The sequence below is a fragment of the Varanus komodoensis genome, unplaced genomic scaffold (genome assembly GCF_004798865.1).
Source record: "Varanus komodoensis strain SLA01 unplaced genomic scaffold, ASM479886v1 scaffold11, whole genome shotgun sequence".
Classification (NCBI taxonomy): Eukaryota; Metazoa; Chordata; class Lepidosauria; order Squamata; family Varanidae; genus Varanus; species Varanus komodoensis.
In genome coordinates, this window is record NW_025335317.1 from 27,227,511 (window position 1) to 27,238,998 (window position 11,488).

The window sequence follows — 11,488 nt, forward strand, 5'->3', positions numbered from 1 at the left end:
TATTGTAGACATACAGTGGTACCTTGGTTCACCAATGCCTCAGTTCACGACCAAATTGGCTCGCAAACAGAAATTTCAGAAAAAAATTGCCTCAGTTCACACATTCCACATTGGATGATGACCACGATTGCATCCGTCTCCCCCCACACGAGCATGCCCATGATCGTGCCCATCTCCCCCCGCATGAGCGCAATCGCACGATTATGGTTTTGACTCTCCCCCCCCCCACCTAGGTTAGTGTTCTCTACTGTACTTTGTTTCAAACTTTGGTGATTTAAAAATAATTACAGAACAGATTAACCTTATTTACATTGAACCTTACGGATAAATTTAACTTGGGTCAAGACCAATTAGGGTCACGACCAGAGTCCTGGAATAGATTAAGTTCGTGAGCCAAGGTACCACTGTATTTGAGGACTGAAACCTTCCAAATATCAGTCAATTAGAGGGACATGTTAGATGTTAGGCTGCTTTACATATTAAGGCAAGTGCCTTTTATTTTTTGACAGAAATACATGCCACTTGGAAACACTGCTGCCCATTCTGGGAAAATAAAGCCTGCCGAGTTTCAGTAATATAGGTACAGAGGGCTGTGTACAAAACAGGTCCAGGTCTGTTGCAGTTAGAAAAGGTTGGTAACATCTATTATTGCCTGGTGAGCATTTATATGAAGGCTGCAAACACTGGAATTACACCAACTAGTAGGAAACATGACAAATTATAAAAGGAGATGTTGTGGCACAATAGGTGGTATAGAAATGTTTAAAAATAAATAAATAAAGATAGGCACATGGATTTTTGTGCTAGGTGCCCAAGTTGATTTTGGGTTTGTGCAGACAACAAATGAAATTTAGCCAACATATATCCAAGCTGCTGAATGGTTTTGAAAGAAAAAGGAAAGCATTTAGTGAAGGATGGAAGCTTGAGCAAGAAGAAAAAATAGAAAGACAAGACGATTCAAGACAAGACGATTCAAGACAAGACACAGGCACATCCAAAATCTGTGTTAAGGCTGGTAGACCCACGGGCCCGCCCTTGCTGCTCTGACTGCCTCGACTCCCAGTGTAAGTGGAAGTTGTGCCAGGGTGGCGGGCATAGGCTGCGGGGGAGGGGGACGGGGCCTATATCTTGCTGGCTGTGGTCAAGTGCTGGAGGCCTTCGGCAGGCAGCCAAAGCGCATTAGCCTAAGGGTGCTGAGCCGTTTGGGGCCATGCAGGCCTGGGCTGGGCCAGGGACTTTGTTTTTTTATTTGTGGGAGGTTTGGGGATTTTTATTGTTAACGTATTTTAATCTTACTGTATACCATGACTGAGCTGTATTTTATTACTAGGTTTTAAATTTAATTTTTTAATGTGTGTGCCTAGGGAGCACGAGGGCGCCACCACTGGGGTGGTAATGGGCAGGGGAAGATATGGTGGTGGGGGTCTAACAAGTCAGCTGAGGAGGAGGAGGGACAGATGTCTCATATCTGTCCCCTCTTCTCGTTATTCCCCCACCTGGAAGTTTCCTGGTAGTTTTATTCCCTGCCCCTCAGGCCTGATGGTGCTGTTGGTGAATGCCAGGTCCGTCCATAATAAAATATCTCTCATTCATGATTTAATCGTGGATGAGTGGGCCAACCTGCTGTGCATCACGGAGACCTGGCTGGGAGAAGGGGGGGATGTCTCCCTTACTCAGTTGTGCCCGCCTGGGTACCTCATCCAGCACAAGCTCTGGATGCTTCCCGTAATGGAACCCACAGTTGATAGGGTTCCATTACGGGAAGCGTCCAGAGCCCTGTGTGGTCCATCATTGTTGGATGAGTTCCAGTTGATATGGCCTGATGATGTGGACAAGGTGCTTGGACAAGTACGTCCCACCACCTGCTTGCTCGACCCTTACCCTTCCTGGCTAGTTACCAAACCCAAACACAGAATCGGTTCCTGGGTGCAGGAGGTCATCAACGCCTCACTAAGGGAGGGCCGGGTCCCCGCCCCTTTAAAGGAGGCAGTGATCAGGCCTGTCCTGAAGAAGGTGTCCTTGGATCCAGAGGTGGCCGTCAATTATAGACTGGTGGCCAACATTCTGTTCTTGGGCAAGGTGTTGGAGCGGGTGGTGGCGGGACAACTCTAGGTACTTTTGGATGAAACTGATTATCTGGACCCATTTCAGTCTGGTTTCAGACCTGGTTACGGTACTGAATCTGCCTTGGTCACCCTGTATGATGACCTGTGCAGGGAGAGGGACAGAGGGAGTGCGTCCTTGTTGTTTCTCCTGGACCATGGTATCCTTCTGGATAGGCTGGACGGGTTAGGACTAGAAGGCTCTGCTTGGCAGTGGTTCCGCTCCTATTTGGCTGGCTGAACCCAGAAGGTGATGCTGAGGGACTATGGCTCTGTGCCATGGAGTACCACAGGGTTCCATTTTGTCCTCCTTGCTATTTAGCATCTACATGAAATAGCTGGGAGAGGTCATCAGGAGGTTTGAGCTGAGGAGTCACCAGTACGCTGATGATTCCCAGCTCTACCTCTCTTTTACAACTAATCCAGGTGAGGCAGTGGCTGTCCTGAACCACTGCCTGGACGAGGTAATAAAGGGTCAATAAAATGAAACTCAATCCAGATAGACCTCTCCAAAGTGGCTGGGAGGTGGCAATGCATCCAAGGCCCACTCAGGGTCTGAAAGGGGAGAGTGGGAGCGATCCTGGTGTCCTCTGGCCTCCTCATCTAGTGTTGAGTTCATCTCAGAGGGAGATGCCAGCAAGTGTCGTGGAAGTGACATGGGCAGTGTTAGAGGCCAGGAGCCTGTTGAGGCATAGGACTGATGGGAACACTATAGGATCCTCTCCAGGCTCATCACATGACACAGTGGAGGGCTCCTCCATGGGTTCCAGGGTTCTTGGGCAGTCAGTGGGCTCTGAGGACCTGGTGGAAGAGGTCATTGGTCTTTCAGGGCTCACATGGCACCTGCACTTCTGTTTTGGCATGGCAGGGATAACTATCTTTTGTGGGCACTTAGTGGATCTCCTGGATGTGCATGTATCTCATGAGCATTGTTGTCGTGGCTCAGGTGGGAGGCTCCTCAGAATGGATGTAGAAGAGTGAGTGGTTGAGCCCTTTGAAGAGTTGGCCATCAAGAGGGCCTTCTTCCAGAGGGTGGCCTTGAGAGAAAAAGCACATTGTTTGTGGGTCTGTTTACTGAAGGCCTGACAAATAGTACAGGCCTCCACCACATGTCCCTTGCCAAGGCAGAGGAGACACAAGTCATGCCTGTTTGAATGTGGCATTTTGCTGCCACAATTGAGGCAGTCACGAAAAGCTGCCTATGCCATCATGGAGATGGGATCAGAGGAGGCGAAAAAAGATGGGGAAAGAAAAAAAGGAGAAGCCAGAGTGAAGAGTGGTTAATAAAGCAGGGCAAAAAATGTTTCATTTTTAAAAGAAAGTGTGAAAAATGGGGAAGGATTACTGAGAATAAAAGGTTAGAAAAGGAAGGGAGAGTACACAAAAGAATACTAGTATCTAAAGGTGGGTGAGAGAGAAGCAATTCCTAGTTTAAGCTTGATAGCAGCTGAAAAGGAACACCTCCCAGTGTTTCTTGGGAAGAAGTAGGGGACTTTCACCCAAACCAAAAGCTACAGCAGCTTTTCCTGATTCCAGGCTTTGTGGAGGGGCAAAAGTCCATATGTGTGATGCACAAAGACCACAAAGAAGAACCACAGAATCCCTCTGAAGCAGCCTAATTCAACTTACTATTTGGCCAAATCCAATGAACAACCCACTACAAATCAGACCTGGAAACAATGAATGTACCCTCTTTAAGGAATGAATATTAAAGGGAAGGGTGCATGACATGCGGTAACTGCAATTAATGCTAGAGAAAGAAGTCATAATCAATCATATCCTGCTTGCATATATAAAACTTCTTTACTAATAATTTTAATTCTATATAATATACTGGAATAATAAGAAAGGTGCTGAGGTTATTGAAAAGGAACAGGCAAGACTTAAGTCCCACTACAAAGACTATACAATAACACGTTGCAGTGTAAAAGTGAGTTGCAGTCAAGCAGTCTTTCCTTTTTTCAAGATAACACTCTTCCACCAGTCATGCAGTATTTCATGGACATACTCAATCCATATTGGGTCATTTGGCCCCCTCTGAATGTATTCACCTCACCCCAAACAAGATTTCTAGTTCTACACACCTTATGTTTCCCCAGAACCTGACATAACCTCCTTATGTATGGTGGTGCCATTTTAACTATACAATTAACAGCATTCACCCCTGAAGTTGGAAAAGAGATGGAATCTTATTTTTTCTTGTCATTTATGCTTTAATAGTACTTTTTGGCAAGTATTTAATTAAAAGGAAAAATAATACCCAGCCACTACTGTACCTCTTCTCACTGGTTTCTACAGCATCTCTTGATCTCTGCTTTGCAAACAACTTGGCCATTCTTTTAGCCTTATTCTTTTGTCTGTTACTCATACCAGCTCGAAATTCAGAATCAATCAATTCAGCAGCTTGAAGAGTCTGAAAAGATGTAAAGATTAAGTGGCTACTCTGGCTTAAATCCATGGAAGTGTGACCACTGTTTCATTTACATAAAAGTATTTTCCTGCGAAAACTATTTTTCCTGCAAAAACTACTTTCCTGCGAAAACCTCCAATAATCGGGGAAGCTATGGAACAATGTAAGATCTAGCATATCCTGTTAATCATTGGAAATCAGGGACCAGCAGAACCCTTTCAATCTCATTTATATGCAACTTAAGGGAAACAGACTCCTCTCCTATAATTTAACATACTGTCTCTAGCTATGATTTTTACAATGTATTACAAATTACTGAATGACATCACATATCTTCTTAAAACTGATATTATGATATAGTATTTAAAGCTTAATGCTGAATAGCAGAAATGCAAAGCAAACTCACTGTATAAGTCCTTGTAGTGAAACAGCTTGAAGTTTTACCTACAGGTTGTTTGTGTACCAGAAATGACGAAGCAGGAGTGTAGTCCAAATCCTCATCATTGAACAGGTCTTCTGTATTCATTCCAATTGCTGCACCCATATCAAGGCCAAGTTTCTTTTGGAGCAGTTTTCTCTGTCGTGCTATCCTCTCTTTAGGATCAACTTCACCTTAAAAGTGAAATGGCCCAAGTTCTTAAAACTATGCTTATTCTTTGCGAAAATGAAAACACTTAACACTTTTTAAATTTAGAAGCAAAAAGTCAATTAAAAGTAACTTTGCTTCTTCACCAACATTAGCTGCAATTTATCAGAACCTCTTGACTACTGTAACAAGGCAAATTTGGAAAAACATCAGACATTTTCAAGAGGTAAATTTCTGCCTGTTGCAAAGTATTACTATATGGCCATTTCAACACTCAGATTTGTTATTGTTAAAATTAATCTTTGAACCCACTAGTTAGTATATTTAAGGAAGAATTCTTAAGTCAAATCAATATGCTTACACATCTACTGTGGAATGCCAAAAGTTTTGGAAATGTGCGTCTTGCCCTAAAACACAATTTATTTTTATTGTATATTTCTTATATACCATCTGATTATAAAATCTCAAGACGATTTACATAAAAAGCCAAAAAGATAAATATATATAAAAACCATATTACAATCATAAAATAGTTAAAAATTCCTTAGTGCCCACTTTTGCTACAACTAATTAAAATATATTATTGGTTAAAAAACTGGGAGAATAAAAAGGTGTTGGTCTGGCAGCGAAACCTAGTGCTGGTGCCAGATGGATCTCTCTGGGGAGCGAACTCCATAAGCAGGGCACTATCGTAGGGAAGAATTTAGTGTTTCCACAACTAGTAATGACAAGACATTTGAAACTTACTAAAGAATATGTAGAAACATAGAAACTGAGCGAGTTGGAAGGGGCTTCCTGGGCCATCTAGTCTGATCCTCAGTTCCAGCCGGCCCTGATCATGACATGCCTACCATATGCATGTCTAATTTAATTAACTGAAAACCTTAATGTGTTTTGTAAAGGACTTTTCATGGTTATTCACTAAATTGAGAAATTAAAACTGACAGATACATTAATTATGCCAGTAGTGAGGAACCAACTTCAGCCCCGTTCAATTTTGCAGATGCTCTCAGTACTACATTCCAGTAGTGGTCAGGGCTAATACCAAAAAATACCAGCATCGTTTAGCTTACTGTTCTTACTACAAGAAACTAAGTCTCAGGGGAAGCATTTCAATCTTTTGGAATGGGAAGAATGCAGTGCAAAAGTCTGAAAGCCACTAAACAATTGGTGGTCAGGGAAAGGGAGTGGAGTGACCGGAGCAGGCATGGTCATCTGGACATGGAGGGCCAGAATGGGACCTGTGGGCCTGAAGTTCCCCAACCCTATTTCATAAGTGTATGGTATTGTATATGTGTATGATATTCTGGGCTTAAGCCCCAGATTTCCTTACTTACCAAAATAAGATACATAAGAGTTTGTCAATCAACTAGAGTTAGCATTCAAATCTACAAGGGCAGAGTACAAAAGTTGCACTGCGTGCATTTTAATATGATCTGAGAATTATTTCAATTTGCAAGACACAGTAAGCCCTGATGGCTAATTATGCTGCCTGAATGTGGTACATTTCCCGGGGTAGCTTATAAGTCACCCCAACTAGTTATGGCTTGTTGTAGGGTTTATTAAATGTACTATAGCTTAAGATGTTGCCCAAACCCAGCTGCCAATTTCTTTGTGCCTCGAGGTGATCCGCTAGCAAAATGAAAGGCGGGGATGGGGGGACGGTAGCCATTTCTACACTTGTTGGAAATTTTGTTTTACAAGCTCTGCCTTCTAACAAGGTTGTGTTCCAGAAGACATCCCTCCACCCCAAGTCTGCCTGACAGCTGGTCCTGCTGTGATCCCTGTTCCTGAAAACTGTTTATAAAGGCAAGTGTAAAAGATCCCCTGCAACAGGTTTACTTAAGGATATTTCCCTCCCCAAGATATTGTACAGGAGAACTTTTATCAAATCTGCTTCTCACAGCCCAATTTTTTCTTGGCAATGGAATGATGTGCTTTGCAAAGTTATTTGAATTTCAAATCTATACAGCAGAACCACTGTATCTGACTCAGCAACTATGTTCTTGTTTAACCACGGCTGACCGCAGTCATAAATGTCAGATGTCTGAAAGCTGCAAACAGGTGCCCATGGGTGGTGAGTGGCAAAATAAACTCAAACAGCTACGTGCAGCTTGCAAGCCTCAGTTTGGCTACCCTGGTACACATACTGGGCGGGTGGGGGTGAGTAAGAAGGTGGAAGCAGGAAGAGGCCTGTTGTTGGGAGAGGAGAGAGGAGGGATGAACTGAGGCTCAGGCTAGGCTGATAGGTGGCAATTTAGAAGCAGTGCGGTAGTGGGCAGGTTGCTAGCCTTTCTGCAGCAGCTGGCACTTTCTAGGCTTGTGGTGCAATGTCTTATTGTGTCTAATTTATAAATTAAATTTTATCACAGGTTATGTATAGCAGGTACAGTGTAGTATTTGCTTCTATAACTGTTTCAGGCATCCATTGGGGGGCTTGGAGCCTATCCCTGTGGATACATACATACATACATGCTGTTATACTTGGTAAGTCCTTGCTGGTGTCCATTCTGAGCTGAAATACTTTACAATGGGGTGGTCCAACACCAGTCTGAAGGCAGCATGCAACCTCCTCCCCCCAAGGCCTTGTTCAATAGCCCTCTTGCTGCTCAGAGCCTCTGCCCCTTTCCACCTTGTGTCTGGATCCTAGCAATGGCACAGACACGATTGTGGCAAGCTCTCCTGAGGCTCAGGAAAAGAGCAGGTCAGGCTGGCAGCCTTGCAAAAGCTTGCCCCAGCATGCTCCATACTGTTCCCGTTGATGAGCACCAGGACGTTCAGAAGCTGAGCACCTTTGCACTTGTCAGCAGAAATGGATGGGGGATGCTGAGTTTGTCGGCTCATACACAAGAGGCTCAGCATGCCAATTCCAAGTAGGAAGGGGGGCCAGTGGTCACATAGGAGAGTTTGAGTGGAGAAACAGGGAAGAAAGGGATGCGACACAACAGAGGATCAGTCATTGTGCTTGGTCAAAAGAGGAGTTGCCTGTGCCTGTGATCTCAGAGATCACAGGCCCACAAAGCATTCTTTTTCACTCCTTCAATTAGTCCTAAATTCATCCTTAAAATTAAGCAGCTGCCTCTGATCCCTGCAGCAAGTAAGCCTAGGCTACAGAGGCCTGTAAAGGAATCAGTTGATTAACCAGTGCCAGAAACAGCAGTAAGTTCCAGAAAATTCTGATTAGCACAGAGGGACCAATTTATCTCATTAAAGAAAACATTAATTACTGGCACAAAATATTGGTGCTCTAGTGCAAACTGTAGTTTTGTCATACTGAACTGTAAGGTCACTATACCCAGTTCCTCAGTTCAGATGTTCAAGTTAAGAACAGCCCCTGCTTACAAACAAGCAAACGCAGAAGTCCTCCTTTGTCCTCAAGTGGGAGCCCATGGTGGCAAGCAGCAAAGATGGAACTAGTGCCACAGAGGTGGCAGAACTACAATAGGTTTTTTTGCTCATGAAAAATGAGTGTATCCAAACCAGTGCGATTTGGCTAGGAGCTGGTGTTGCCATCTGTAACTTTGTATTGTATCTGATTATAAGCATGCCTCAAACGCCAGTCACATCTGCATCATCATTCAGTTAATGTTAGGTTTACTGTTCACTCAAGCAGTGTTAACTTTTAATTTTTTAACTGTTTTTTTCCTATTAAAACCTAACTATTTTAAGAACTGTACACACATATAAACAGATTCTCTCTCTTCAGTACTTGTAGTTACTTTATTATAACTGTATTGTTGTTGTTGTTTAGTCACAAACTTGTGTTTGACCCATCGCGACCCCATGGAAAACATTCCTCCAGGCCTTCCTGTCCACCACCATCCCCCGGAGTCCACCTAAGCTCATACCAACTGCTTCAGTGACGCCATCTAGCCACCTCATTCTCTGCCGTCCCCTTCTTCTTTTGCCATCTATTGTTCCCAGCATTAGACTCTTCTCCAGGGAGTCCTTCCTTCTTATTAGGTGGCCAAAGTATTTGAGTTTCATCTTCAGTATCTGGCCTTCTAAAGAGCAGTCTGGGTTGATCTCCTCTAGGACTGACCAGTTTGATCGCCTTGCGGTCCGGGGGACTCACAGGAGTCTTCTCCAGCACCACAATTCAAAGGCATCAATTCTTCGGCGCTCAGCCTTCCTTATGGTCCAACTATCACAGCCATACATCGCAACTGGGAAAACCATAGCCTTGACTATAAGCACTTTTGTTAGCAGGGTGATGTCTCTGCTTTTTAGTATGCTGTCTAGATTTGCCATAGCTTTTCTCCCCAGGAGCAAGCGTCTTTTAATTTCTTGGCTGCAGTCCCCATCTGCGGTGATCTTGGAGCCCAGGAAAATAAAATCTGTCACTACCTCCATTTCTTCCCCATCTATTTGCCAGGAAGTGAGAGGACTGGATGCCATTATCTTAAGTTTTCTTAATGTTGAGTTTCAAGCCAACTTTTGTACCCTCCTCCTTCACCTGCATAAAGAGGCTCTTTAGTTCCTCTTCACTTTCTGCCATTAGAGTGGTATCATCTTCATATTTTATTTATTTATTAATACATTTTTATGCGGCCCCATTTGCCAAAGCCTCGGGGCGGCTTACAACAATAATATCTGAGGTTGTTGATATTTCTCCCAGCAATCTTAATTTCAACTGGTGATTCACCCAGCCCCGCCTTTCTCATGATGTGCTCTGCTTATAAGTTAAACAGGCAGGGCGACAGTATACAGCCTTGCCAAACTCCTTGCCAAACAGTCTTGCCAGGATAACTGTATTATCGTTATTAAAATGCTATATTGTGCTTAAGATGATTTACTGTATATGGAAATATTTATTTATTTATTTATTCGATTTATATCCTGCCTTTTTTCTGCAAAGGGCTCAAGGCAGCTTACATCTCCTCCTCCATCTTATCCCCACAACAACCCTGTGAGGTAGGTTGGGCTGAGAGTCTGTGACTGGCCCAAAGTCACCCAGTTGGCTCCATGGCTGAGTGGGGACTAGAACCCAGATCGCCTGAGTCCCAGTCCCGTGCTCTTAACCACATGCTTTTTTATATACAGTATATCACAGAAGTGAGTACAACCCTCACATTTTGTAAATATTTTTTATCTTTTCATGCGATACTACTGAAGGAATGACACTTTGCTACAATGTAAAGTAGTGAGTATACAGCTTGTATAACCGTGTAAATTTGCTGTCCCCTCAAAATAACTCAACACACAGCCATTAATGTCTAAACCGCTGGCAACAAAAGTGAGTACACCTCTAAGTGAAACTGTCCAAACTGGGCCCGAAGTGTCAAAATTTTGTGTGGCCACCATTATTTTTCAGCACTGCCTTAACCCTCTTGGGCATGGAGTTCACCAAAGCTTCACAGGTTGCCACTGGAGTCTTCTTCCACTCCCCTCCATGATGACATCACGGAGCTGGTGGATGTTAGAGACCTTGCGCTCCTCCACCTTCCATTTCAGGATGCCCCACAGATGCTCGATAGGGTTTAGGTCTGGAGACATGCTTGGCCAGTCCATCACCTTTACCCTCAGCTTCTTTAGCAAGGCAGTGGTCGTCTTGGAGGTGTGTTTGGGGTCGTTAACATGTTGGACTACTGCCCTGTGGCCCAGTCTCCGAAGGGAGGGGATCATGCTCTGCTTCAGTATGTCACAGTACATGTTGGCATTCAAGGTTCCCTCAATGAACTGTAGCTTCCCAGTGCTGGCAGCACTCATGCAGTCCCAGACTATGACACTCCCATCACCATGTCTGACTGTAGGCAAGACACACTTGTCTTTGTACTCCTCACCAGGTTGTCGCCACACACACTTGACACCATCTGAACCAAGTAAGTTTATCTTGGTCTTATCAGACCACAGGGCATAGTTCCACTAATCCATGTCCTTAGTCTGCTTGTCTTCAGCAAACCGTTTGCGAGTTTACTTGTGCATCATCTTTAGAAGAGGCTTCCTTTTGCAACGACAGACCTGCAGACCAACTTGTGCAGTGTGCGGCGTATGGTCTGAGCACTGACAGGCTGACCCACCACCCCTTCAACCTCTGCAGCAATGCTGGCAGCACTCATACGTCTATTTCCCAAAGCCAACCTCTGGATATGACACTGAGCACGTGCACTCAACTACTTTGGTCGACCATGGCAAGGTCTGTTCTGAGTGGAACCTGTCCTGTTAAACCACTGTATGGTCTTGGCCATTGTGCGGCAGCTCAGTTTCAGGGTCTTGGCAATCTTCTTATAGCCTAGGCCATCTTTACATAGAGCAACAATTCTTTTTTTCAGATCCTCAGAGAGTTCTTTGCCATGAGGTGCCATGTTGAACTTCCAGTGACCAGTATGAGTGAGAGCGATAACAAATTTAACACACCTGCTCCCCATTCACACCTGAGACCTTATAACA

The 11,488-nt window shown here is 44.1% G+C and overlaps 1 protein-coding gene across 3 annotated transcripts in view; it reads right to left on the reverse strand.

The window, feature by feature from the left end:
• Positions 1–11,488, reverse strand: part of BTAF1 (B-TFIID TATA-box binding protein associated factor 1) — a 95,557-nt gene that overhangs the window by 66,179 nt on the left and 17,890 nt on the right. The window contains exons 5-6 of one of the 3 annotated variants that reach the window (XM_044420697.1): positions 4,976–5,124; positions 4,379–4,515 (exon numbers count right to left, since the gene is read on the reverse strand). In XM_044420697.1, the coding sequence (XP_044276632.1) occupies positions 4,379–4,515; positions 4,976–5,124 (286 nt within the window). Of the gene's footprint in view, positions 1–4,378; positions 4,516–4,918; positions 5,125–11,488 lie in introns of all 3 variants that reach the window. The other 2 variants (XM_044420696.1, XM_044420695.1) reach the window with 2 other exon arrangements.